Source organism: Globicephala melas, chromosome 5, assembly GCF_963455315.2.
Source record: "Globicephala melas chromosome 5, mGloMel1.2, whole genome shotgun sequence".
NCBI classification, from domain to species: domain Eukaryota; kingdom Metazoa; phylum Chordata; class Mammalia; order Artiodactyla; family Delphinidae; genus Globicephala; species Globicephala melas.
The window spans coordinates 118539590-118567532 of NC_083318.1; the positions used below are offsets into that span (position 1 = coordinate 118539590).

Here is a 27943-nt window from a genome sequence, read left to right on the forward strand (position 1 = left end):
GCTCTAGAGCCTGCGAGCCACCACTACTGAAGCCTGCGTGCCTAGAGCCCGTGCTCCGCGACAAGAGAAGCCACCGCAATAAGCCCGCGCACCGCAATGAAGAGTAGCCCCCACTCGCCGCAACTAGAGAAGGCCCACATGCAGCAACGAAGACCCAATGCAGCCAAAAATAATACAAATTAGTTAAAAAAAATAGTATTCCCTTAAACATCCAGTAACTGGTACTTAAGATATGCTACTTATCCTGTGGCTTTGAACAACCCCGATACACCACTGCACCGCTGTATATATCCCAGTTACTTACGCAACAATATCAAAACACATGCAATTTTTGAAACAGCTTTTTATTAAACAGCAAAGCATAATGGCAACACAGTTTTAAATGTTTAAAAATTAGGTCACAAAGGGATGCAAAATGTTTGCAGTATGACTATTATATATTCATACAGCTAAAGTCATCAAATCTTAACACCAATACAAACATTAAGATTATTCCATGATTAGCCTAAATTTAATAACCATAAACTATATTAGTGGATCTCTTTTCCTATTTAATATTTTAACATTACTTCTGATACTGATTTCTTTACCAAATGGAATGTACAAACTAAATTTTTAAAAAGTGTTAAATGACTAAAACTCTGCAAACCAGTAGTTGGGTTTACAGAAAATTCTGGGAGAAGTAGTGAGATAAAATACTGAGAAAGCATCAATTAGTATACATGTAAAACTCTCCCATTTTATTCATGATTCTGATACTTAATACAGTTTTTAAGGGACTTTGCAAAGTTGATCATCTGGGTACTGCAAATAAACCTGAGACCAAATTTTATTCTCTTCTAGGTATGGTTTATATAAGGTTAGCCAAACTTAATCCATTTTCTTATATATTCCCCCCCCCCCGGCCCAAATCTAATCTGTGCCAGAGATAACACAAATCTGGAGTAAAACTGTTTGGAGTTGGTTACAAGTACTTACCAAGTATTGAATACTTCTCCTACCCTATTTCTATTTTTCCTCAAAATTTTCTATTTCAAACACACACACAACCAGAGCTCATCTTTTCAGGTATCAAGTGGATTATTTTGTGCAAAGGAAGTTTTTAACAACAAATCTTCCCAATACGATAATTCAGTTTCAAAGAAAAATCTTCATCTTTATAGCCCCCGTTTTCAATTGATTAAACAGAAACCAACTATCCTATCTTATTACTAAATATAACAAATAAGCCCTAAACTGAGAAAATATCTTATTTTGGTTAAGTTTCAACAGAGTTCGGGCTACTCTCTTAGATGATTAACTACTGAAATTACTTTTTACAAATGTGAAACCAATTTTCTCCTTAGGGGAAGGAAAATGGGAAGAAAGCAAATGGAGAAGAGGCACACGATGGTGGACAGGGTATATAAAGCTGTGCATTCAGTACGTGATTTTGGTCACTTTGTCACAACACGGTGGTTATTTTCTTGTATCTCTAACTATGCCTATAATAAAAGACAATGCTAAACCTATAAATCAAAGCAAATTTGATATAACATTCATTTTCAAGTTTCATAAATATATGCATTTCTAATTATAAAGTCTCTACAATACCTTTGCACATTTTCATAGACTAACATAATACACAAACTCATGAAAGTCTTCTGTTATGCTCTTAATTTTGCTTAGGTCTGACATTATCTTCATAAATACTCAGTGAAGCCACAAACAAAAGTACTATAACTTTTGGAATCTATCCAAGTTTTAAAGAAAAAAAGATCAGCAGCAATTCCGTAAGACATAAGCGATATCAATCCCTTATTTTCTTTTGCTTTTTGTGTCAGTTGTTTGAAAAACACTAGAAGCTGACATGAGGTTTTCTATATATTGTCCAAGAACTTGGTTTTCTGATTTTAGCTTCAGATTTTCTTCCTTAACTGCATCTACTCTTGCAGAGAGATCTATATGAAAAATAAAAAAGCGCATTGTCAATAAAATGATGGCAATGACTCCGTGTTATAAAATGGTTATTAAGATTCATTCTTAAAAGAAATACAATCCTTAAATTTTCTGTTTTTAAACTCAGACTACTTTAGAAGTTAAGGTAAAGAAAGTAAACTGAGTGCAAATCAATAGCCAAAATCCCTAAAAAGAGATTTCACATTAGGCTAAATGTTATTCTTTGTTATTCTTTAACAGCATTTTTGTTAAGTAGTTAACTCTTAAAATGGTTATTTAAAAAAACACTGTTTTTAAAATGTGAATTTTGGTTCATATCATCATAAAACCATAATGTCTTTACTAGTAATATTTAAGACAGTGTAGGTGAACATAACTGAATTCACATACTGGATATAGGCAGTCAGTTTCCAAGCAATTGATCGTTTTGTATTTTTACATTAGCAAGAAATTCAAAAGAGCAGGTCTTGATGATTAAAAAAAGAAGATACCACACCTCAGTCATTCAGCAACTAAGTTACTGAGGTGCCTTCTAAGAGACAGGCACTGTTCTAGAGGCAACAGTAACAAAAAAGGTCCCTTGCCATTTACCAGCTGACATTCTAATGGGGCTTAGGGTGGGTGGGGGTCAGGAGAAAAAGCAAGAAGGGTAAGGGTCACAGGAAGCCAAGGGCGGTTGTCCTGTGATACAGTATAGTCAGGGATAGCTATTTTGATTAAGGAAATTTCGCTAGAGACCTAAAGGAAGTAAGGGAACGAGCCACATAGATATGCAAATGACTAAGGGAAAAGATTCAAGCACAGGGGAACAGCAACTGCTAAGACCCTGAGGAGAAGCTTGCTGAAAGAACAGCAAGGAGGTTGAAGTGTCCTAGTCAGGGAATATGACAGGACTGAAAGGTAAAAGGGAAGTGAGAGACTTACAGAGAGGAACCTGGCTTCCATTAACTGTGAGATGGGAAGCCACTGGAATGACATGATCTGCTCAACCTGTTTTCAGAAAAAACCACCACCACCTCTTAATTTCGTTGAAAACCAAAAGATGTTTCACTGGTGGAATTAATTTTATGCAAGACATTTAGAAAATGGAAAAACTCAGATCAGTTCCCTTATAATCCCTGAGGCTAATACACTGATTTTACACTCAAATAAGCTTTATTAAAGTGGACTTAGTAACACAACGCAGGGACTTAAACGGGGCTCATTATGTTAGACCTTAAAGAGGGAAGCATAAGAACACTATTTGACCTCCTTATTGAAACGTATCTGTTCTTTGAAATTACCAGCCAAAGCTACAGGCAGGAGAGGAAAAAAAACAAAGTAGACTTTGAAATTTATACTTTTAAAAACTGCACAGTAACAAACAAAATTTAGCAATTTGCTTACAATTACAATTTCAATTACCTGGATGTTAGTCAAGAAAAATACAAAATGCAAGCTAACCTTCAAGGGTGTGTTGGAGTTCCAACACTTGATTAATAAGTCGTGTTTTCTCCTCCAGTTCCACCTGATTTTCAGCATCAACTGCTGTAATGAAAAGGTTCAGATTTACTGTTAATATTAGCTACCATTTGTGTAGTATAGCACTTAAAAGATCTGCAAAATGGTTTATATTCATTCTTACTTGACTTATACAAGAGCCCTGTAAAATAAAAGGTTATATCCCACATGGCAGATGAGGACACCAAGGTGAAGGTAAAATGTTTTGCCAACATCTCATAGTTAAAGAATGGAAGTTGCCTTAAATCTTTTCTAGAACTAGATGGGATTATAAATAAGTACACTGGCCAAGATCAAAGCCTTCTAAGTATTGATTCTCTGATCTTTCTGTTGCTTAATAAAGCAATGTATGCGCCACAAAACCAGGAACATACAAAAAGGAAAACGAAGAACATACCATCCATGTCAGCATTCATCATTTTCGGTAACAAACTTTTGGGCCTTGGATACAAAATTCTTGATGAATGGTCTGCAATGAGAAAAAGTTAGAAACACAGACACATAGAGTAATGAAATATAAGCTTGTTTTTCAAAAGAAAATTAAGTGACCCAGTAGGACCCTTTTCACATGCTTTACTAAGAATAAATACCCAGTGGGGAAATAAGCAAAGAATATTTACAGTTTACAAAGAGAAGTATTAAGTAAATAAGAGAAAATGTTGAGTTTCTTGGTACTCAAAGAAATGCATAATAAAATACCACTGTATATTTCGTAAAATATTTTTCTAAAACAAGATAATGATAAATGCTAGCGAAGTTATGGAAAAACTAACACAAAATATTGGACACAAATTTTAAACGTAATATTTTTGGAAAGTAGTACAGTAATAAACAAGATTCATAAAAACATTTAAATATTTTTTACAAAGTAATTTTACTCTTGGAAATTTAGCCTAAGAAAAATTAAGAAGGAAAAAAATTACATCTATAAAAATCTACTTCAACCTTATTTATAACCCAGTAAACTGGAAACAACATAAACTGTCCATTCAGAGCCTGGTTGATTATAGTTGCCATTTCTAATGGAGCGGCTACTAAAAATAATTATGACTATAATAACATGAAAGAATGTTTATGCCATTGTATATTCACTGATGTAAATTATGTGAAAAATCTTTAGTATGGATAAAGAACACACAGCAAATTGAAAAAGCTCTTACATTAAGGATAATGGCAGCAAGGAAGACAAATCTCTCTAAAAATATTCTTCATTATTAAAACACTGTTTCATATATATCAATTAACACTTTTTAAACATAAAATTCAAAAGAAAAATACTCGTTATCTGAAACACTAATATGGGTTAAATGAAAAATATGTACTTGTCACCTCCTGGTTATTAAAATAGATTAATTAGGATGTAAATGAGTAAATAAATATTAACATTTTCTTGTGTCCATAAAAGGCTCCAAAATATTAGAGCACTAAATCCTTGTGAAACATGTTCTGCTCTATTGCTAACATTCATTTCACATGCAATGTGCTCAAAATTTATTAAATAATGTACCAGATTATTACTGAAAACAGATTTGTTAACCAATCTAATTTACTCAGTGAAGCAACTTAGATCTTAGTCAATGTTGTTACTCTTTCTTCAAGTATTTATTGAGCACCTACTATACCCAAGGCATTGTTATGCCTCCATATGCTGAACAGTAGAACCCAAACCTACTGAACAAGGATGTCTACATACCAGAACTAGAATCACAATCAAAACAGTGATCAGTGTATTGTATATTCCCTCATGACACTTCAGATGCTGGCATGAACATGGCAATAGAATGCTCAGTGTACACATGTATAAACTGCCTCTCAAGTAAGAGATCACTCAGTCTAAAAAAGAAAGATATTAAACCTCCTTTACACATAGTTTTATTAAAGAAGTAACACTAAAAATAATGCTTAATACATCTACCCCAAGTCTTCCCACTTACACAGCATTAGCGCTACTCTCCCTGTTTTTTTTTTTTTTTTTTTTTTTGCGGTACGCGGGCCTCTCACTGTCGTGGTCTCTCCCGTTGCGGAGCACAGGCTCCGGACGCGCAGGCTCAGCGGCCATGGCTCATGGGCCCAGCCACTCCGCGGTATGTGGGATCCTCCCGGATCGGGGCACGAACCCATGTTCCCTGCATCAGCAGGCGGACTCTCAACCACTGCGCCACCAGGGAAGCCCCTCCCTCGCTGGTTTTAATTATCAGGTTCTTTGTACTTCAGAAAAAGTTTTAGATAGGTAGATATAGTTGCATACACACACACACACACACACGCACACACACGCACACACACAGATGACCCTTGAACAAGGGTTAGAACTATCCGGGTCCACTTACACTCAAATTTTTTTCAATAAATACTACTACAGAACTACACGACCTACAGTTGGTTCAATCTGCAGATGCGGAATTGCGTATATGGCAGGCTGGCTGTAAAGTTATATGTGGATTTTCAATCGTGCAGAGGGTCGGCACCCCTAACCATCGTTGTTCAAGGGTCAGCTGTATAAATATGTGTGTATATGTGTATATATATGTCTATACACACACACACACACAAATCCAAACAGATTATGAAATTTTTTTCAAAAATTCTTTAAGTCATTAAATGCTTTGGATAATAGTATTCGAAGACCACACTTCAAAAATTATTCTTCTCCATTCAATCAATGTGTCTTTATAATTGAAGAGGAAGAGTGCTAGCAGTGAAAACTTTATTTGGCCCCTCCCCGAGAGAAGATCACTTTCATACCACTTCAACTATTGATACTTGTCTGGGAGGGATGACAGAGGTAACAGCCAAAAGCAAAAGTAAGTGATCTTGGGAATACTCAGCAACAGCAGACTTCAACTTGGCTATCTTCCCTGCTACATGAGAGAAGTATTCCCCATTTTTTAAAAGTTTGCTTTACGCCACTTCACTTGTATAAAAGACCTACATTAGTACCTGTTTTGCTAAACAAAAGAAATCTGATGAGGATTTTCACTTTCGTGAAAAAAGGCAAAAAACAAAAATAGCATTCAGCGTTTGTTTTGCAGCAAGGTGTTACAAGAGGCAGCACTCACTCTGAGCAGTGACACCAAGCTCCTTCCCTGAGAACTACACTCAGCATCTCAGCCTCAAGCCACCACAGCTTTGACCTGTGTCTGTGAGCATCCGTGTTTTATTTATTTTGTGCATCTGTTAGCAAGATGTGTCCTAAGATAATTGCTTCATCACTTTACGCCATTTCAGCTTACAAAAGGTAGGAATGCTCTACTTTCAGATAGTAGGGGGAAACCTGTATATTAAATCCTCCAGATTTCTAATATCCAGTCTTTTTAAGAATACACCTGAAACAGAATTCTCATGACAGCTGAGAAGAGTGATATGATACACCAGTCAAAGCAACAGATAATCACAAAATCAATGCACTCAACTTTGAAATCAGATCTAGTATAGGGATGGGTTATACTTCTTTTGCCCGTATTTTAGTCTAATACTAAAATTAAACCCAGAAGCCTTCCATAAATGCAAAGTGTTCCAGGCTGACCAATGTAGTAGGTAAGGAAAAAGAAGCCAGTTTCTGAAATTTTGGCCACATATAACCCAAACAATAGAAAATTACTCTTAGAAAAACACATCCAGATTGGGGTGGAAGCAAGAGCACAAAAGCAGGGCGCAAGGACAGTGCTATAGGATATACCACATAACCCAAGACAGCACTACTCACATCATAGCCCATGTAAGATTGCCCTGAGGGCTGAACAGTGCAAAACCTGCCCAACTGTATATGGCAGCCGTGTGCAACACCAGAGTATCACTGGCTGCCTCTGCATGACAACAACAAAAAAACACAAGTAGCAATTTTTTCTTATTGTGATGTGATCAAATAGACCAGTCTCAAAACGCTACTCCTGTATATATTCTAAGTCTGTCAGGACATCCAGAATTATAAACAGATTTATTTTATATATGGGATCAAAAGGTTTGTTGAGCTCTTTAAGTCAAAGTATTTTAGCCATGGATTTTACTTCCTTCAAAATAGGGTCAATCCTCAAACTTTGCAATGCCTACATTAGCACAGTACTACATCATAATGTGCACTTGACACAAGATTGAATTTTTCAACTATAAAATTCTTCTTCTCAATCTATAGTTGCTATCATATCAATCCAATGCTGTGTCAGATGTGCTCTTAGGAGTTCATTTTCAACTCCTTCTGCTCCTGCACATAAATCCAAACCTGACATTAAAAGAGAGAGAACCCAGGGGCTTCCCTGGTGGCACAGTGGTTGAGAGTCCGCCTGCCGATGCAGGGGACATGAGTTCGTGACCCGGTCCGGGAAGATCCCACGTGCCTCGGAGCAGCTGGGCCCGTGAGCCATGGCTGCTGAGCCTGCGCTCCGGAGCCTGTGCTCCGCAACGGGAGAGGCCACAACACTGAGAGGCCCGCGTACCGCAAAAAAAAAAAAAAAAGAGAGAGAGAGAGAACCCAGACAAAAGTATCTCAAGTGTGGGAACACCGAAATAAATGTGGGGTGCTAAAGCTGATCTGTTTATCCAAAATCTGCCTTAGCTCTCTGCAATGGATATGACTGTCTGGGATTCCTCAACTCTGACCTAAGCCGAGGTCAGATCTCATAAAACTTTTCTCAAAAATCACAGTAAATTTTAGTGCCTATCTTCATCTAGCCTTGGTCAGTGGAAGAGAATCTAGAGTTATTCTGATAACTTAAGTCCAGGGAGCAAAAGTATGGAAAGAACAAGGATACAAAAATGTGGCAAGCATTAGTATCGACCCATTTTCCATGCCCTCACAGTCAACTGTGACCAAAGGCTATCATCTTACCAAGTACACCTCTACCTTTTCTAGTATGCCCAACAGTACCATGACATGCTCTTCATAAAAGGCAGTTTAGCACAGTGATTAAGAACACGGATTTAGGTTACCTGGATTCAAATGCTAGCTCTCCTATTTATAAGCTCTGAAACCTCAGGTAAGATTAACATCTCAGCCTCAGTTTCCTCATCTGTAAAATGAGGTTAATAACAGTATGTACCTCATAGTTTTGTTGTGAGAACATTATGAGTTGATATATATAATGTGATTGCAACAACAGACAGTAGTTATTCAATAATGTTAGCTATTATCTTTTCTACCTTTTAGCTGTACTTCAGGCCACAAGAAGAATTTTAAAAAATTACCTGGTCCACTTGCCTCATTTTTACAACTAAGCCAAGGCCAAGATGATAATGGCCTACCTAAGACCACAGTAATACTTACATAGACAGAGCCAAGACTACATACAATGTCCCAGTCTAGTTTTTTCCATCACTCCATCACAGTATGCTCACGACAGAGACCTGAGATTTTGAGACTTTTCTGATATCCACCCAACCTAAACCTCTCAACTTTTCTGCATCTAAAACTGATTTTCATCATCTGTCATCTACTTACTAAAGGAACTAGCAAGACTACTAAACGTCACTGTACATTAATATACTAAATTCTTTACATATATTAGCTCATCAAATCAACAGGACATGGCACTTTACAAACGAGGACCCTGTATCTCAGAAAGGCTACATATCTTGCCTTAGAGTTCACAGCCGAAGTCTGTACCGAGAATCTGAACTCAGATCTAACTATAAAGTCCCTGCTTTTTCCATTATGCAATGGAAGGCACTTTAATATGACCCTAATCTAAATTTGCAAAACATTTTGCAACGCTTGATGTCAAATTTCTTTGCTATTTCTACTATCTAAAAAACTGAAGGTAAATTTCATTCACTGCAAGCTGCAACGACTTTCAACATGGCTTGTTCAAGTCCCTTCACATTCTGACTTGTTCTGGTTAAGTCCAATTTTAAATTCCACAAAATTAAGGGACTGTTTGGCCAAATATTTGACCAGAAATGAGATCCCCAGAGTGGCTAGCTATATTGAGTTTAATCAATGAATGAGTACAGGCACGGAATATATAGACAGAGCTTTGGATTCTCAGGTACAGTGTTGGGAACAGAGCACACCATCTGTCCTTAATATTATTACGTCATAGTACTGGAATCGATACACAACGAAAAGCCTGTCTTTCAGGAATGTCTGTTTCTCCTTTCCAACAATCCTAAGTCCCCAAACTTGTCCAGCAGGACCCCTGAAAGATGCCCATTGAGAAACTAACCCGGGAGCTACTTTCAGAGCCTGAAAAGATGTCGCCAGCCCTGGTTTCACCGCTCACTCGGCTCCCTCCCCGCCCCCGCGTCCTCTCCCCCCGCCCCCGTCTCCGAGTTCTCCGCCGAGAAGCCGCGGGCTAGTCCAGGCGTGCCAGGTCCCAACCCACCCGAACGCCCCTCCCGCAGTCCCATTTCAGGGCGGACAGAGGCCTTAGCCTCAGGATCCGCGGGGAGAAGGCGGCAGGAAGTCCGCGCCACGGACCGCGGGCGGCCCTCCACAAAGGAACCTCTGCGCCCAACAACGATAGGATGAGAAAAGAGGCTGCGCAGGAGTTCTGCGGGGAGCCAGGCCTCGGCCGCCCACCTAACGCCCAGGCCTTAGGACGCTCTTCCCGGGTCGCCGTACGCCGAGCCGCGTACATCCCGCCCCTCCCTCCAGGCTCTCGTCAGTACCGAGGCCGCAACTCCAGTCGCTCGGGGCCAGGCCCTCCGCGACCCATGACGGCCCTCACCTGCCGTTTGAGGAGCCGGCAGGAGGAGGGACCAGGAGGATACCTCAGGCCTGGACACTCGGACCAACTGCCACCGGCAACCCCGCCCTCTCCGCCCACAGAGCGTGCGCCGAGGCTGGAGTCCCGCCCCGGCCCGGCCCGGCCCGTCGCCAGCCAATCCCCACTCAAGAAGGGACGCCTGCGCATTAGCTACACGACGCCCCAATCGTCCTACCTCAAACCCTCGGGATCCACCTTTTGCCGTAACAAAAGGGCACTGGAATCCAATCAGGGTTGAGGTCGTTGTGGGCGGGTCCGGGAAGAGCAACAGCCAATGACAGTACAGAAGCTAAGCTGAGCGTGCGAAAGCCAGTCCGAGCGAGGCAGTTCCTCAGTCTCAGCCGGTCCGTGAAAATGGGGTCAAGAAATCCAGTGTGGAAAATTGTGGAAAATTCTGACAGCTGTCAGGAAGGAGGTTGGTAAAACCTGGAGGTTGGTAAAACCTAACACTGGGCGAGAGAGAAATCATTCAAATTCAAGAAAAGGACGTGTGTGGACATAACAGAGAAAGTACCCTGGTTCTTCAGTTCTAAAAGCAGACTTTTCCATATTTTTAATTTCCCAAATCGGAAGTCTCTTAAGTGTACGTCTAACGGACTGTTCCTCTCCTCATCTTCCCCAAACTATCTTAAAATCCATAATGCGCCGGACCGTTTAATAATATTTTAGAATTGAGAAAATACCTTAATACTACTTCAGTGTATAGCACTTTTGCTCACTTTATCCCATTTGATCCTCACAGCAACCCACAGAAAGAAGCTTAAGAGTAAATAAATTTCCTGCGCAAGGTCATAGACGCAGTGTGAAATGCTGTGTGCCAGGCTTTGGGATGTAATGTAATCAGGCTGGGTACCATTCACAGGTACCTAGCACTTGACACAAAGCAGCATGCTGGCTTTGAATATTATTGTTTCTGCTTTGGCACATACTCCTGAGTTGTAGAAATGAGTCATATGTCCACCTGTCTCTTGACTTTCTACTTCTAGCACAGTTTGCCAACATAGAGCCTTACTTTTTTTAAGGAATAGATAAGAATTTTTTCCGTTCAGTGTTTGAGATCTATACATTGGACTAGAACTAAGATACACACTATGAGGAAAATTTACTAGAATGCAATGCAGGAGCTAAATACATGAGAAATAAGAAAGATTGAACATAAATCTAACAGGAGTGTCAAAAAGAGAGACTAGAGAGAATGGGTGTGGTCAGTATTTAAATAGTAATAAGTAAGAATTTTTCAGGGTTGTGGAGTATTTGAATTAGATTCAAGAAGCACTTATTCTTGAGCAGGATTAAAATAAGGAAGTCTATACCTGGACACATCGTGGTGAAACTGCAGAACACCAAAGACTAAGAGAACTATTAAATGCAGATTTTTTTTTCTAGAAGAACAGGTTTTGGGGGGGTTGTTTTTTCCTGTTAGTTTTAAATAGGGTAAAATATACATAAAAGAACTTACCATTTAAATAACCATTTTAAAGTGTGCAGTTCAGTAGTGTTAGGTATATTCTCATTGTTGTGCAGCCAATCCCCAGAACTCTTTTCATCTTGCAGAACTGAAATTTTATACCCATTAAACAACTCCCCATTCACCTCTACTGCCAGTCCCTGGCAACCACAACTCTTTCTGCTCTATCAATTTGACTATTTGAGGCACCTCATGTAAGTGGAATCATACAGTATTTGTCTTTTGTGACTAACTTAGCATAACATCCTCAAGGTTCATCCGTGTTGTAGCATGTGTTAGAATTTCTTCTTATTTAAGGCTGAATATTATTCTATTGTAAGTATATACCACATTTGGTTTATCTATTCATCCTTCAGTGGACACTTGAGTTGCGTTTAGCTATTATGAATGCAGCTATGAACGTGGTATGTGCAAATATCTCTGTGAGACTGCTTTCAGTTCTTTTGGGTATATATCAAGAATTGGAATTGCTAGATCATATGGTAATTCTGTTTTAAAAGCAACTTTTAAAAATGCGATATTAACACAAGAATAGACAAAAAGAAAGTTAGAAAAGCAAGTTCCTGTACCTGGAAGTTGGTATAAAATAAAGATGTCTGGTAAGGAAGAAATGTTGGTAAGGTTGTGGGAAAAACTATTACTCATTATTCTTGGTAGTAAAATTGGCACAGTAACTTTGTTAATTGGCTATATAAAAGACAAATTATGGTGGTTTTAGTGAAATTGGCTATTCGTATAAAAATATGAAATTAGATCCTGATCTCACACCAAAAATAAAATTAAATTCCAAATGAAGTAAATGTGAAATGTGAAAATACTCTAAACTTTTAGGAAAACACAGATGTCTTTATGATACCACCGTAGAGAAGGATTTGTTAAACCAGACAAAACAGTGTCATTCATTAGGAAAAGATTTTAAATTTTGATTGTTTTATACACAGATGAGAAGACATTTTATGTCAAGTTAAAAGCAAGCCACAGACTGAAATAATATAGTAAAGCTCTGAAAATGTAAAGAATTCTGACAAAGATAAAAAAAATATTCAAATAACATAAACAGGAAACTCACAAAAGAGGAAAACTGAGTGGTCAGAAAGATTTTCTTTTAATGTTTACCTTCACTAGTAATCAGGGGGATTGATATTAAAACAAGATAAAGGGGTCGGTTCATTAAGAAGATGCAAAATTGTAACAGTGCTACAAAGTGGCACTGAAGCAAAAACTGATAGAACTGAAATAAGAAACTAGCCTACAACAATAGTCGGAAAGTTCATCACTCCCCTCTCTGTAATTTGTAAAACAAGTATACAGAAAATCTGTAAGGATAAAGAACCCAGGACCCAAGCTTGCCTTCACATTCGAATCACCTAAGAATCTCCTAATAACTCCAAAGAACAGACTACATCCTGGATTTATTAAATTATGGTCTCTAGGGTGGGATACTGACATGAATATTTTTAGAATTTACAAAGGTGATTTCAACAGAGTGCAGGCAAATTTGGAAATTGTTGATATAAAAGACCAGAATAAAAACTTCTATCAACATATTTGACCCATTTGACATTTATAGAACATTCCACCCAATAACTAGAGAACTTGTCTTCTTTTCAAATGCACATGGAATATTCACCAAAATGGACCATATTCTATCATAAAACAACCTCAACAAATTTTAAATGATTGTAGTCATAACAAAATATTTTCTCTGCCCACAAAGGAATTAAACTAGAAAGCAGTAACAAAAAGATATTTGTAGAAAACCAAGTAGTTGGAAATTAAACTACTTGCTTCTAAAGACACTATGGGTCACAAGAGAAGTCACAAGAGAAATTAGAAAATATTTTCAATAAATGTAAACATGTCAAAATTTGTGGGATGCAATGAAGCAGTGCTTAGAGAAATTTCTTTACCATTAAATGCTTATATGAGAAAACCACCTATGAAATAGTCCTGCAAAGAAAGTTTTTTTTTTTAATGCAGCCTGACCTAATCAAGTCCATAAACTAGAAATTTAACAGGAAATACAGAGGACAGAGAAATATGTTAAGTCTACCATCTGGATAAGCTTAGCGAAATCTGACAATGGAACAAAACAACAGGACAAGAACAAATAACAAGAAACAAAGCCCTTTAACAAATAAATCACACTGGAAGAAAAAAGAATGGAAAGAAGACTTGTAGATAAAAAGACACTTAAAATACATTTTAAAAAACAGACCCAAAAAACCTATAGTTTATTTTGAATGCACCCTTGGATGATAAAACTATTTTTAAAATGCAAGAAAATGATTACTATAAGTAGGATATGGTAATTCTAGAGCATTCAACTTTTTAACATTTCAGAATCAAACATATATCTTGCTAGAGAATTTAAACTTAAAGGAAGTCTTTAGACAAGCTATCTGAAGAAGATAACACACAAAAAGGTAACCATAATATTAGAAGAAGCATATCATTCACAAAATGTTGCAAATTGGATAAAACAGTGTTGCTGATAGTTGTCCTTCAATGAATAGAAAAAAATTCTTGAAATGGCAAAAAGGTGAGAAGAAAGAACAGTATACCCAAGTGATTATAAAAAGGGAGTAGAAACCTTGGCAAACTAGTCATGAAGTGAACATTCATTAAATTATTTACTTACATGGTGTTTCATATTTGCGTTACATTTTTCAATAAAAAATCGTTTAAAAATAGCCACAAAATTCCCTTCTGAATAAGAAAAACATTCAAGTACAAATAGGAACCACTGAAATTGTATAGAAATATTTGATTATAAGATGGATATTCATGTGATCTGGAAGGTGCATATATTATAAACCATCTAAATAAAAGCACAAATTAAAATATTCTTCATAGAGAATGGGGAACTCCAAATGGAAAACTATTGTTACAAGACAAAATATTATGTGAGGAAGAAATAATAAATAAAAAAATAGAGAACCTCCAAGGTTGTTTTGATGTTCTAGTCTGATATACTCTCATCAAGCACATAAAAACTTTTAACTTGTTTGCAGTAATTAGAGGGATCTAAACATACTGTGGATATTTTAAAGTGAAATATGCTAAATGGAGGCATTTTGATAACTTTCAAGTGTAACCAGGTGTGTTCTCTCCTACTTTACACTCATTAATTTGCAAAATGTGTTTCATCTCATTCCTAAAAAAGAACTCACATTTTCCTTTTTACTTATTTTTTTCCCTTGAAAGGTTATTGAATTCATTGGAGAATGAATGTTGTCCTGAATTTGGTGAGTAAAGAATATTTTCTGCTTGTGGAAACTTGATTTCAAGACTAGACTTAATAGTATGCTCTACTGCTATTTGGAAATTAAGTTGTTTTTGTATACTTTTCTGAAGATTATAATTTCCTGATAATAACCAATAGTTGGCTAATTTGAACAGAATCATTTTCATTCATCTGTTCAATAGAGAAAATGTAAGAAATTACCAGTGTATTTTTAGTGCTTCTCAGATGAAAATTCAGAAGGATTTCAGGGTCTCCATGGAATCAAGCTTTGAACTTCTTGACAAAAATGAAAATAGTAAGGAATGATTCTGTGCAGTCTTGATGCTTATTTTTCTCTAGACAAAGTATTGTCTAATCAGTGTTTCCCAAGTATTGACGCTTATAGCTCTGGTTGAACATGATGAATAGTTACATATTTTATCATAATAGAAAAATATGAATAATACAACTAACCCTCAGTTTGCAGATGTTGTTGTTTAGAACAAAGCTAAGTTCAAAAGTGATGTTAATTAAATGGTTAATTTAATATGGCAAAAATTGCAATGTTGGTATGCAAATGTCTGGTTTGGAAAACCCTGGTCTGTCAACAGTGCAGTAAACATTGGTTTGAAGAAGAGGAAACCTGGGTTCCAGTTCTGACTCACCCTATATGTGTTCATTCAATTCTTCATATATTTCCTAGTTTAAAAGTTACTTTAGTGTTCCTTAGAGCTAGATGCTGTAGCATATTCAGATATTTGAAATTGACTGTAACGTTATGGGGGATGAATCACTTTACCATAGACCCCTGTTTCCTCAAATGAGGGATTGGGATAAAGTTAATTCTGTCTCTCTAATATTGTATAAAATAACTGAGGAATTTATCAAGTAACACTACCAGTGAGTTATAGCAGTTGGTTCCCCATATTTAAGAGTCAACCTTTGATGCTTTGGTTGTGTCTGACAGTCCAGCCCTTAGCACTGTACCTGCCATAACATCTGAGAGCTTTCCTGAGTTAGTTATCTTTGAGCCACTCCATTTTAGCTTTTGTGATTTGGGGTTTCTGTGATTCTCTACACATGAATCTACCACTATCAATCATTTCAGCTGAGTACCTGTTCCACTAAATTTTTAAAAAATAATCTGCTTTAAAATCAAGACTAATCATTGGGCTCTTGGAGCATAAAGGGGATTCTGTTTTAATAAGACAAAGTGATTCTTTGAAGGGCCTAGGAGTCAGGGTTGCAAGAAATAAGATTTCATAAAAAGAATGCACATGAGTTGCTAGCAAGTCTCTAAAATGTTGGGCTGCGGATGGATTTTCTTACTTTTGATGCACAAACGTAATCCTCATAGTTTTCTGTTTCCCTGGTAACTGTTTACACTAAATAATCAACTTGGGAGAGTTCCTCTGTCAGGCTGTGTCAGGATTTGGGATTTTACACAGCGCGCAAGCTTACAAGTTAGCCTACTATGAGTTCGTGAATGCTGGGAGAAGACGTGACATGCCTGCGTCAGAGTCCAAGGACTCTGTTACTCACAGCGGCGTGAACTTCATGCTGGTTTGCTTCTGTTTCCCATTTCTCCCAAGCCCCCCATAGATGCCTGCACACGCAGAGGGTTATTGTATAGGGAGGAACGCTGAGCTCAGGGAAGCTATTGCTTTTACGGCAAGTGGAAGCAAGCTTGCTCTTCAACCAGGGGAAGGCATTACTTCATCCCTTAGAGTTGCTCTCTGCAAACACACCCTCAGAAACGGCCTGAATAAAGGTCAGGCAGGTCCTTGTGCTCTTGGCAAACCAGCAAGAACATGCAGTGACACTCAGGGCCCATGGCAGACTGCCCCTCCCCCAAACCTCTAACCTCTTTAGTTTGTGACAAATTCCTATTTTCCTTCCTCCTTCCTTATACAATTATCTCGAGGGAAATAGGAAAAAATGTCTCATAAAGTGTTGGTGGGATGCCTATCAGTCAAAAAGGAAGAAAACTACACTAGCTGGCTTTGAAGAAACATTAGTGTTGATAGAAGTCAATGGCATAATCATAGTAAATACATTTTTAGATAAATCAAGTCATATTTTGTAACATTCCCCCTACCCTTTCTTTTTCGCTATTCCAGCAGACTTTGCAACAATCAGAAGGAAGGACAAGGCTGTCTGTAGTTTGTTTGAAAACAAACGGTTAAAATTAATAATTGCCAGGATAATTACTAACACCCATCACAGCAAAAGCAGATCAAGCCTTCCCCAACTTGAAGCAGAGATCCAGCCAGGCTCCCTTTCTTTTTCTTTGCTAATGAGGGCAGAAAACGAGAGAACACCTTGCTGCTAAGGAATAGGGGCTTTGCCCATCCTGCTCAGATATGGCCTCTGTGTCTTGTCTAAACGCTGATGACAACTGATTTAAACAGTTCAAGTCCCCTTAAAGCTGTAGAAGAAATAACTCCTCAAGTTATGGAAAGAGCCCAGGACTCCTTGCTACTCATCCTTGATGGTAGAATTGTGAGTTCTGGAGTTTGAAGTAGGTTTCCTTTATGCACAGCATGAAGCAAGTTATAAGTAAATAGGATGTAATTTTCATTTGGGGAGAAAATTGATATGCCCTTCAGAGGCATCCTGGAGTCCATCCTTCTCACAGAAGTTTCTTCAGAGGTGATCTCTATAGATCTTTATGTTTCAGGGCATTAATTTCACTTAGAGCATTGTTTCTCCCACTTAAAAAGTTTTATGTCAAAATACGTTTTAGTATATTTTCTAACAAGCATCATTGGCTACAACCCAACTCAGCATTTTAACATTTTCTGGTATGTACCTCTGTGGTTTAGTTTTGGATTTGATGTCAAAGGTGTATAGTCTACTCTTAATATCACCTCAGAAAAGTATCATCAGCTTAAAAAAGCCACTGGTTTTGCCATTCTGCAAGTGACCACCTGCAGACATGGGAATTTAGAGTGCTTGGTGGTCTGTGAGTACTGAGAGTATCGGAATAGAAACCCTCCTATACCCGATTCCTTAAATCCCTTGAAGAAGAACCAGCTGATCTTCATGAATGCAGCCCAATTGCCAGTACAGTGTCTACATGTGTGTCTGGAAATACTGGTTTAATGAGTGAATGAATGAATTTTCTGCTTTGGGTCCTTCCTTTTCCTGTCTCATGAAAATCAGACAATCTATGCTGCATTAGAGGATGACACAGTATTTCCACAGTGTCTTTTCACTTCAGAGCTCACATGACTTTCTATCAAATTATCTCACTGCCCCTTAACACATCCCAGTGAGAGGGCAGCAAAGCCAAAGAAGTCATTTTCCTTATGGTCCAAGTGGTGGTTCTTCACACTTACAGAACATTAGGCACACATGAACCATCACCTAGAGTGACAACTGATGTCACCTCATCATAACTTATGTCTCTGGCAGCTGTCGGGAGATACTCAGAATACACTAAAAGACACCATGAACAACATTTAGGGGCCAGAGAGAGGGAACTGCTAGTGACTTGATGGCGTATGTTCTCTTTGAGATGGTACGCTAGTGACCTCTAGTGGCAAAATTGATTCAAGATCAGTTTCACCACAAAAGATCTTTCTTATATCAATCCTGTGTTTTCCATTCATGTAGTAACCTTTTCTACTTGTAGAATGACCTTAGTTATGCACAATGACTTATTTGTAGCTGTTCATATCCAAACATTTTTCTCATTTCGTAGAATCAACTTTTGAGCTGAAAGAGCTCTCGAAAGGATTTGTTGGTTTTATTTCATTATGTGTGGAAAATGAGACCCAGAGAAACAAAATGACTTGCCTGAAGTCTCACCTCAGGGGTGGAACTAAAAGTCTAATAAGTCTAAGGCTCTTTTCAAACTTCAGATGACTGCAGCCCAGCTGACATCTGACTGCAGCGGCATCAGGGATCCCCAAGGGAAAACTGCCCAGCTAACCCCCCTGAATCACTGAGCCGCAGAACAGCGAGCAAACAAAACGGTTGTTGCCGTTTTGGGGTATGTTATACAGCAAGAATAATCAAAACAAAGAATTTATTTAGGAAATTTCTCTGATTCTATACAAAATAATGAAAAATACAAAATAATATACACCTCTCAGGTACTAGTTAATCTTCTATTAATAGTCAGAAACATCAGCTATAATAAATCAAAGAGCTCTCGGTCCAAGTGAATACATATTCTAACTGATAGAAATATAAGTTCTCCTTCTTCCACTAAACTACCCATTTTAAAGATATTTACATTTTGAAACTATGGACCCAGTAGAGGATATATGTGTTCTGCACCCTATAAAAATCAATGAGTCAGTCTCAGTCAAAAGTATCATTGGAACTCCTAACGTGTTGCTCACTTAAGAGAATACAGACATCTCTCAAAGAATTTATAATCTAGTTGGTAAGACATATCGAACCCACATTAGCTAGAACAACTGTAAAGCAGGGTGGTGCTAAGTATGACAGAACTTTGGAGAGAAGAGAGAGAGTGGGACTGGATTAGGAACACATCTGGGGGTAGGGACATGATGGAGAGACCTTCTGACTAGTAGACTTGATATTCTCCCAACTGCAATTATTACAAGAGTTGGCAGTGCTTCTCCCTTCATTTCTTTCTGTATCTCCAATACCTGGCCCATAACAGGGATGCAATATAAACATAGTGAATGAATGGCTGAATGATATGTGTTTGGAGGTAGTAGGAAGTAAGTTGGAAAAAATTAATAAATGAAAGAGTGAATGAATGAATCAGCTGAGGAAGACATGGAAAGCCAGGCAGGAATTTGATCCAGTGGATTCCTAAGGTGGTGAGAGACATGTTTTCTAGAAAGATATATGGAGAACTAAGTATCCAGAGTGAATCGGTAGGAAGACACTACAGGAGGAGGCGTATATAATAACAACAGTAATAGCTAACATTTACTGAGTTCCAACTATCTGTAAGGTGCTGTACTGAGCACTGAACATAAAATAATTCATTCAGTCCTTACCATAATCCTATAAGGTAGTTACTGTGATTATCTTTACTTTGCACATGAGAAAACTGATATTCCTAGAGGCTAGGTTATACGATTCTATGACTGTTATAAAATTCAGTCATGAGTGGTAGAGGCAGTGGAAAAGGAGACGAAGGGATATTACCGTAAACATTTTTTAAAAAGTAGAAGCAGGATGTGTTAACAGATTAATCAACCATGGAAGATAAAAGTGAAGGAAGGGTCCAAGATGACCATGATTTTTAGTCTCGAGTTCTAGGAAAATGATAGTACCATGTTGCAACTCTGCCACCTGGGTGGGTTACCCTATCAGACACCAGCCCTTTTTCACCCAAGGTTCTGAGAGAGAACTAAGCCCACCTAAGGTATTCATTGCATGAAATAAAATCAATTCTCCCCTTGCATCTAGAAAGGTACTTCTTATGTGTCATCCCTGAGAGAATTGAGAAAGTAGTCACTCAGATCCTTTTCCATGTTCCAAGGTTCTTTTGAGGAAGCCTGGTTGAGAAAGGCTATCATTGTTTAGCAGAAGACTTACTTTTGAAAACTGTATTATTTAGCCTGTTCACCCTTGTCCTTCCCTCAGAAAACAACCTCAAACTGTATAAGTTTGACTAAGAAAGTCCTGGTTCCAAAGTTCTAACTTAGAGCAAATTCCTAGCTCTGAGCTGCAGCCTATTTGATGGCCAAATCCACTGAATTTAATTCTTCTTGAACTCAATAGCTTGAACTGTTAGTTGTTTTGTTTGTTTTGCTTTGGTTTTTCTGTATGTTTTCCTTACAAAGAATTTTCTTGGAAAGATTTTCCCCTTCCACAGTAACTTTGCCTTCTTAAAATGGTGATTCCAGGACCTAGACTTTGTAGGTTGGTGACACTATACCACTGTGTAGAGAGCCCAGAATCTCCCAGACTCTATAGGTCTTTCCTGAAGCACTGAGTGCTTCTCTCACCACTTGGGTTTGATGTGGTTTCCCTGCCTTGTAATCCACTGAGGTTGGGAAGGGCTTACCTCATGGTGACATTTCACTGGAAGAGTCCTATGTGTTGACCAGAACATCTGTAAACCCCTTTAGGTCAGTCACCAAGCTGATGGAAAAAGGTTTCTAAAGCCTCCTAACCATAAGTCGTTCACCTTTTATATCTTTAAATACATAAAGCTTATGGAATTTTCGGGAAGGGATTATTAGGACTGAGGTGGTGACAGAAAAAGAAAATGAACTGCTGTTTCAGGTGGAACAATAAAGAACTGTGGTGGATTTTAGCTAACTACAACCCAAAGTTCATATTTTGAGCTTAGTTTTTGCATATTAGCAGTGACAATTTTACAAACTTCAAAAATCATTTGTTTAGTCAAGGGTATTAGTTGTAGAGAATTTTCCCTTGTACATCACAAATATTTTTACTATATTTATAATATATGTAACATTTATTCCCCACTTACCAGGTGCCCCACAGTTTTACAAGAACTATTTTATTTAATTCTGCTCTATAATCTTTAAAAGTATCAGGGTTACAAAAGTAAAGATTGAGAAATTGTTCCAGATTGAAGGAGGCTAAATCGACATGACAACTAAATGCAAAGTATGATTCTAGCTGGGTGCCTTTTCTGTCACGGATATTATCAAGACAACTGTGAGCCTTAAATGCACTTTGAAGATGAGGTGACAGTAATGTATGAATGTCATTTTCCTGACTTTGTTGGTTGTATCATGATTATGAAGGAGATAGTCCTTGTTCGTAGGAAATGCGCACTAAAGTGTCTGGGGGTGATGGGGCATTGAGTTGGCAACTTACTCTCAAATAATTCAGGAAGAAAGGATCCTTCTTCACATGCTTGCAAGTTTTTGGCACTTGAGATTGTTTCAAAATAAAACTTAAACAAATAAGATATGACTATGCTGAAGGGTGGCATTTACAATTTAATGTCTTATCTCCCCTTCTCCCCACCCTCTGTTCCTAGTGTGTCCTATAGCCAAATCTACCACTTTCTACATTTTATTTTCCTAATACAACTTTTTGCATGCATCACTAAAAATGCAAAAGGCAGTAGTGATGTTTTGATAGGTGTCCTTAATCCTAGCACTGGTATTTTCACATGCTTCTCAAAATCAGCACTCATGTTAGGATTAATATCTTTCTTCTATATATCAGAAAAACCTGTTAATCTTATCTTTAAGAAAAAAATTATTGTATAAATAGAACATGAAAATGTAATAACATAATCCCTACACATTAGTAAATACATTTTCCCAAGTTCTCGTCCCATCCTAGTCCATATACATAAATTACTTTTACATGGTTGTAATCACAACATAGGTACAATTTTATATTCTACCTTTCTTGTCTGAGCATACTCCAATATTGTTAGAGAGCTTCTGGGGCTCTTCTTGCCCTCTGAATCTATGATTACATTTTTGATACAGTGACCTCATAACATAACTAAGGGACCATATTACATTGTTCAATGTCTGCAAAGCACCTTATTGCTTCCACCTTGTCAGTGTAATGCAGTTATGCAATCTGGTAATTGCTGTCCTGATGCACTGTCATTTGATGAAGGCTTTGAAGTCACTCAGACTTGGGCTGCTATCCCAGCTCTGCTTCATACAAGTTCCTAAACCTTTCTGAGCCCCAGTCTTCAATCTCAAAAACAGGGATAATAATGTCTGTCACATGCTATTTGTGAGGATTAAATGAGATAATGAATGTGAAGTTCTGAGCACAGCACCTGGGACGTCTTAAGTTCTCAATAAATGTTATTAACATTCATCTAAGAGACACATGACTAGTTAATAGAATGTGGGCTCACTCCAAATACTTAATTTTGTGACTCTCTTAGTTTTATTTGTGATGAATGTGGGTTATTTTTTAGATGGTATCAAATATCCAAAGAGTTCACCAGGATTTCTAAAGAAACCAACTGATTTTCCTAATTGTCTCCAGAATTGAGAACCTATAGGAAAATTAGAGTGACAGGTGACTAATCATCTTTCTTCAATGTCTGCTTTAGATTATCTGTCTCCCACACCCCAAAACAAAAGGTTGGAAAAAAAGAATCCCTTAAAAATGTAATCATTGGAACATGACAGAAATATTAAACATACAGTTTGCTTTTCAAAAATGACCAGTTAGCTGTGAATTTGCCTAATTCCTTTTACAGTCAAATGATTACATACTATGTAAAATGGATAATGTCCCAACTTACAAAATGGACCAATAAAGGAGTTACTGTTTGTGTTAGCAGGAAATATTCTACAAGTACTATTCTTTGAGAAATTCCTTGAAACATAGGCTCTCCCTGGGCAATTGTGTGTTTGACGATCACTAAGTATTTCACAGAGAGGCACTGGCTGAAAATGTTAGTGTTTAGGGGCCAACCATCATTGCTAACTGTGACTTGCTCAAATTATATATCAACTGTGTTTTCTGGGGTTTTTTTAAACATCTTTATTGGAGTATAACTGCTTTACAATTGTGTGTTAGTTTCTGCTTTATAACAAAGTGAATCAGCTATACATATACATATATCCCCATATCTCCTCCTTCTTCATCTCCCTCCCACCCTCCCTATCCCACCCGTCTAGCTGGTCACAAAGCACCTAGCTGATCTCCCTGTGCTATGCGGTTGCTTCCCACTAGCTATCTGTTTTACATTTAGTAGTGTATATATGTCCATGCCACTCTCTCACTTCGTCCCAGCTTGCCCTTCCCCCTTCCCGTGTCCTCAAGTTCATTCTCAACTATGTTGTATTTACAGAAATTCTGTTTTTACACTATTTTAAAGCAGAAGGGACAGGAATCCACTGTACATTGAGGAACACTGTCATAGCACAAAGAAACTCAAGCCATTTAAAATTCTAAAATTAAAAAGGATAAGAAACAGTGTTGAAAAAAAAATCTTCTAGATACTTTTATAAACAAAGCTTTCTAAATAGTTATCATGACCTTAGAGAAACCCACTAACCTTTTCACCATGAATGCAAATGAAAGCAAAATATTCACATAGATGAAGGAATAATAATTGTCTTTTGTCTGCTTGGAAAAGGTAGTGAAGATTCTCAGGAGGGATAAGAAAGGACGAATGTGTTTTAAAATGCAAGCTTTTTCCACTTTTACTCGTGTCATGCTACCAGCGAGGAGAGAACCAAGCATGTGCACAGCCAAGTAGTCTGAGCCAAAGTCATTAAGCTGACAATGAAACGTGTGTGTGGAGAAACAAGGGAGCAATGATTAAATGGGGAAGAAAGCCAGTAAGGGCTGAAAAGGGGTGACTGTTGGCTGTGTGCATCCCAGGGAGGCTGGTGGAGGGAAGATTCAGGTCGCTCTAACAAAAAGTTGGCAAGGAACAAACACATGAAAAGATGCTCAACATCACTAATCATTAGAGAAATGCAAATCAAAACTACAATGAGGTATCACCTCACACTGGTCAGAATGGCCATCATCAAAAAATCTACAAACAATAAATGTGGGAGAGAGTGTGGAGAAAAGGGAACCCTCTTGCACTGTTGGTGGGAATGTAAATTGATACAACCACTATGGAGAACAATATGGAGGTTCCTTAAAAAACTAAAAAGAGAACTACCATACGACCCAGCAATCCCAGTACTGGGCATATAACCCTGAGAAAACCATAATTCAAAAACAGTCATGTACCACAATGTTCACTGCAGCTCTATTTACAATAGCCAGGCCATGGAAGCAACCTAAGTGTCCATCAACAGATGAATGGATAAAGAAGATGTGGCACATATATACAATGGAATATTACTCAGCCATAAAAAGAAATGAAATTGAGTTATTTGTAGTCTGGTGGATGGGCCTAGAGTCTGTCATACAGAGTGAAGTAAGTCAGAAAGAGAAAAACAAATACTGTATGCTAACACATATATATGAATCTAAAAAAATGTTATTGATGAACCTAGTGACAGGGCAGGAATAAAGATGCAGACGTAGAGAACAGACTTGAGGCCACAGTGGGGGAAGAGGAAGCTGGGACGAAGTGAGGGAGTAGTATTGACATATATACACTACCAAATGTAAAACAGCCAGCTAGTGGGAAGATGCTGCATAGCACAGGGAGATCAGCTCTGTGCTTTGTGACCACCTAGAGGGGTGGGAGGGAGGCTCAAGAGGGAGGGGATATGGGGATATATGTATACATATAGCTGATTCACTTGGTTGTGCAGCAGAAACTAACACAACATTGTAAAGCAATTTTACTCCAATAAAGATGTAAAAAAAAGCTGGCAAGGGAGGCTCACTATTCTCCTGGACCATTCATGGGGGCTGCCACTGAGTCCCTTCCATCTCCAATGTCAAATTCAAGGATTGAAAATGAAGGTTAAAGCCTATCCGTGAAAGCAAAACATGTCTTTCTGAAACAGCTTTTACAACAACTCTGATTCTGTGATTGGAGTACATATTGTTTCCTGTAGGGTCACTGAGAGCTTTTGAATCACTTAAACATCATTCCTAGGGTTGAGGAGCACAGCTGAAGCTGGTTCCTCCAGTCTGCCCTGCTCTTTAAGCATCACCCTCCTTCTCTCTACACTCCAGATTCTGTTTGAAGGCTCAAAGAGAACCTTCAAAGAATCTCTCAGGGGAACCCCAAGCGTCTAAGGAAACCAGGCTCTGACCCTCAAATTTGGAACAAGTCAGGCAGGCTGGAGGCCTGTGAGGGGAAATGTGTCCAAAGTGGATCCAATCCAATAGAAGCCTTTTTGAAATGAAGGTACCCATGATGGAAAATAGCCCCCGGCTCCCTTCTTGACAGGAAAAAGACGTGGGGAAGGTCAGCATCTCATTAGCTCATGAGCTCAGGTAAATCAAATTCACCCTTGATCTTTTGAATCTCCTCTGGATTTTTCTCTAGGAAAAAAAGTTAGCACAATTATGAAGGCTTTCATATAAATTTAACGTAAAACATTCTTACTCCCTTTTTTGTTGTTGTTGATCTAATAAAGAAAAAACACATTACTGATACAAGGCGATTGATGGATGGTTTTGTCTTTTAAGGGAAGAGTCAAAATATTAATACTTACGTTTTGATGAGAAAATTAGAGAACAATCTAGATTACTGAGAATATTTAGATACTGCTCTAACATTCTGTTTCTTAAGCTTGTTTATTAAAACTAGTTTTTGCATTATGCTAGATTGTTTTATTTCAGTTAAGTGGATTTCTTCTGATGGAAGATTTTTTTTCGCAGAAAGAGCACTTACAATTTCTAGCGATACATTAGTGACCCCAGAGTCATAGCACTCTCAGAAGCTACTGAGAAGCAGAGTTGATCTCCTTTTTCTTATTGAATCTCTTCTGCTAAGTCTAAAGGCATTTTGCTGGGCCAGGGGAGGTATTCCTAATGCCACTGTCCATATTACCTTCAGCTTACAGGAAGAGCTATTTCACTTGGCCGATGACATTGTGTATACTTATATGGATCCCAAATGCCAATTAAGATTTGCTGAAACTTTCTGCCATTGCTGGTGCAATGAACACCCTTGTTCAAGCCACTAAAAACAAAAACACTTGTACCATTCTAGAGGTGATCTCTTTTGGCATCTCTAAGTATGTCTGAATAATCTTTTAAATTAATATTCATGGCCAAATTCATTGGAAGGTGTAAACTGAGGTGAAGCAGGGAGCGCTTCACTGTTCCTGACCAGCACATGCGACCAACCCTCACCTCATCCTTGTGTACTTATTGAAGGATGCCTCCACTCCAGGAGTCATCAGCACCATATCCTCCCATGAGGTCCAGGGTAACACGGTCAAGCCATTACCAGCAGTGCAGGGGACGCTGGAGCGTGGTGCTGGCTGCAAACACTGGCTCCATTCACCATCAGAAAAGAAAAGCCTGCTCCCTTTTTTCGGACAAGACTCCTGCTATGACTCAGTGTGTCTCCCAGCTGGGTAGCCACGAGTATGTTTCCTTCTTTAGCCCATATTATAATGGAGGGTGAGATGAAAAGGAATACAGGCCCTTGATACCTTCTACTTGGAGTGCTAACTAATGCAGGGCGTCGTGTCTGATCTGCTGCTTGGCTGAGGGGATGGCAGATGGCCTTCTGAAAGCTTTTCAAACCCAGACCGCTTTCAGCGGGGCACGAGGGGGGTATTGTTACATTTTCCAAACGGTGGTAGGAAGAGGTACCAAATAAAAGCACACGACAATTGTGCCACTTCTCCAGGAAGCTTATTACCACCTTACAATGAGGGCTAGTTGGGATGCCAAAAACAGATGCAGAAGCAGCTTTGACTATTATCCAGGAGAGATTTTAGAGAGCAGAGTCAGGAAGGAGGCTGAGGCATAAAGGAGGACAGTGGTGGGAAGAATATTGGCAGGGAAGAGGTGAGGGCCAGGATGAAGAGGAAAAAGAGGAGCTATCTTATTTGTATCAGAAGAGAATCATGCTCTTGTTTAAAGGGTTTGTTCGTATCCACCCCCCGCCCCCTTCTACCACAAGCCTCTTTATCAGGAAGACATCAGCAGTCCCACTTACAGAGCAGCATCCACAGGGCGCTGCCGTTACCATGACAGCCAATGTTGACAAATCTTGGAGCCTTTTAAGAAACTTGTGTGTGATCTCTTTGAAGTGGGCAAAGGAGGAACTAAAACGTACTGAATACTTACTGTAGGCCAGGCTGGTTCAGGAAGCTTCCTTTATTATTTCATTTAATCTTCAAAACAATTCAGAGACATACTCTTATGATCATTTCATGACCTAGGAAACTGAGGCTCAGGGATGTTACATAACTCGCTAAAAGTCCAACAGACTCAAGTCCAGGCATTTCTGACTCCAAAGTTCAAGCCCTTTCTGCCACACTACTCTGAGCCAATTCTCCAAATAGCCAGGTCCTGTCTACTACCTGGCAAGTGATAGTAGGTGCTCAATAAATGTTTTCTGAAAGCAGAACTAAATGACCCAGAAGTGGAGATAGGAAAGAAACTCTTAAAACTAGAAATGATTTAGGAAAGCTGACCTTAGGAGTCTATTCTCAGCTAGGGGCCCTCATCCCAGTGTACATACAAACTCAATCAGAATTATTGGGCCAAAATGTTTTGAGTGTCTATTAGGTGCCAGACATTGGGTTAGGTGCCAGAAGTACAGACATT

The 27943-nt window shown here is 38.4% G+C and overlaps 2 protein-coding genes across 2 annotated transcripts in view; one reads left to right on the forward strand and one right to left on the reverse strand.

Annotated features, from left to right (window-relative positions):
* Window positions 1-325: 325 nt before the first annotated feature.
* On the reverse strand, window positions 326-10286 carry SCOC (short coiled-coil protein). Its single transcript, XM_030845100.2, is given in 5 exon segments — window positions 326-1940; window positions 3382-3465; window positions 3836-3907; window positions 10101-10239; window positions 10242-10286. Coding segments are annotated over 5 exon segments (483 nt in total). The 3' UTR covers window positions 326-1797.
* Window positions 10287-10479: 193 nt separating this feature from the next.
* MAML3 (mastermind like transcriptional coactivator 3) overlaps window positions 10480-27943 on the forward strand; it is a 628299-nt gene continuing 610835 nt past the window's right edge. The window contains exons 1-2 of the mRNA XM_060299743.2: window positions 10480-10554; window positions 14815-14855. Coding sequence (XP_060155726.1) covers window positions 14835-14855 — 21 coding nt within the window. The 5' untranslated portion in view covers window positions 10480-10554; window positions 14815-14834. The remainder of the gene's footprint in view (window positions 10555-14814; window positions 14856-27943) is intronic.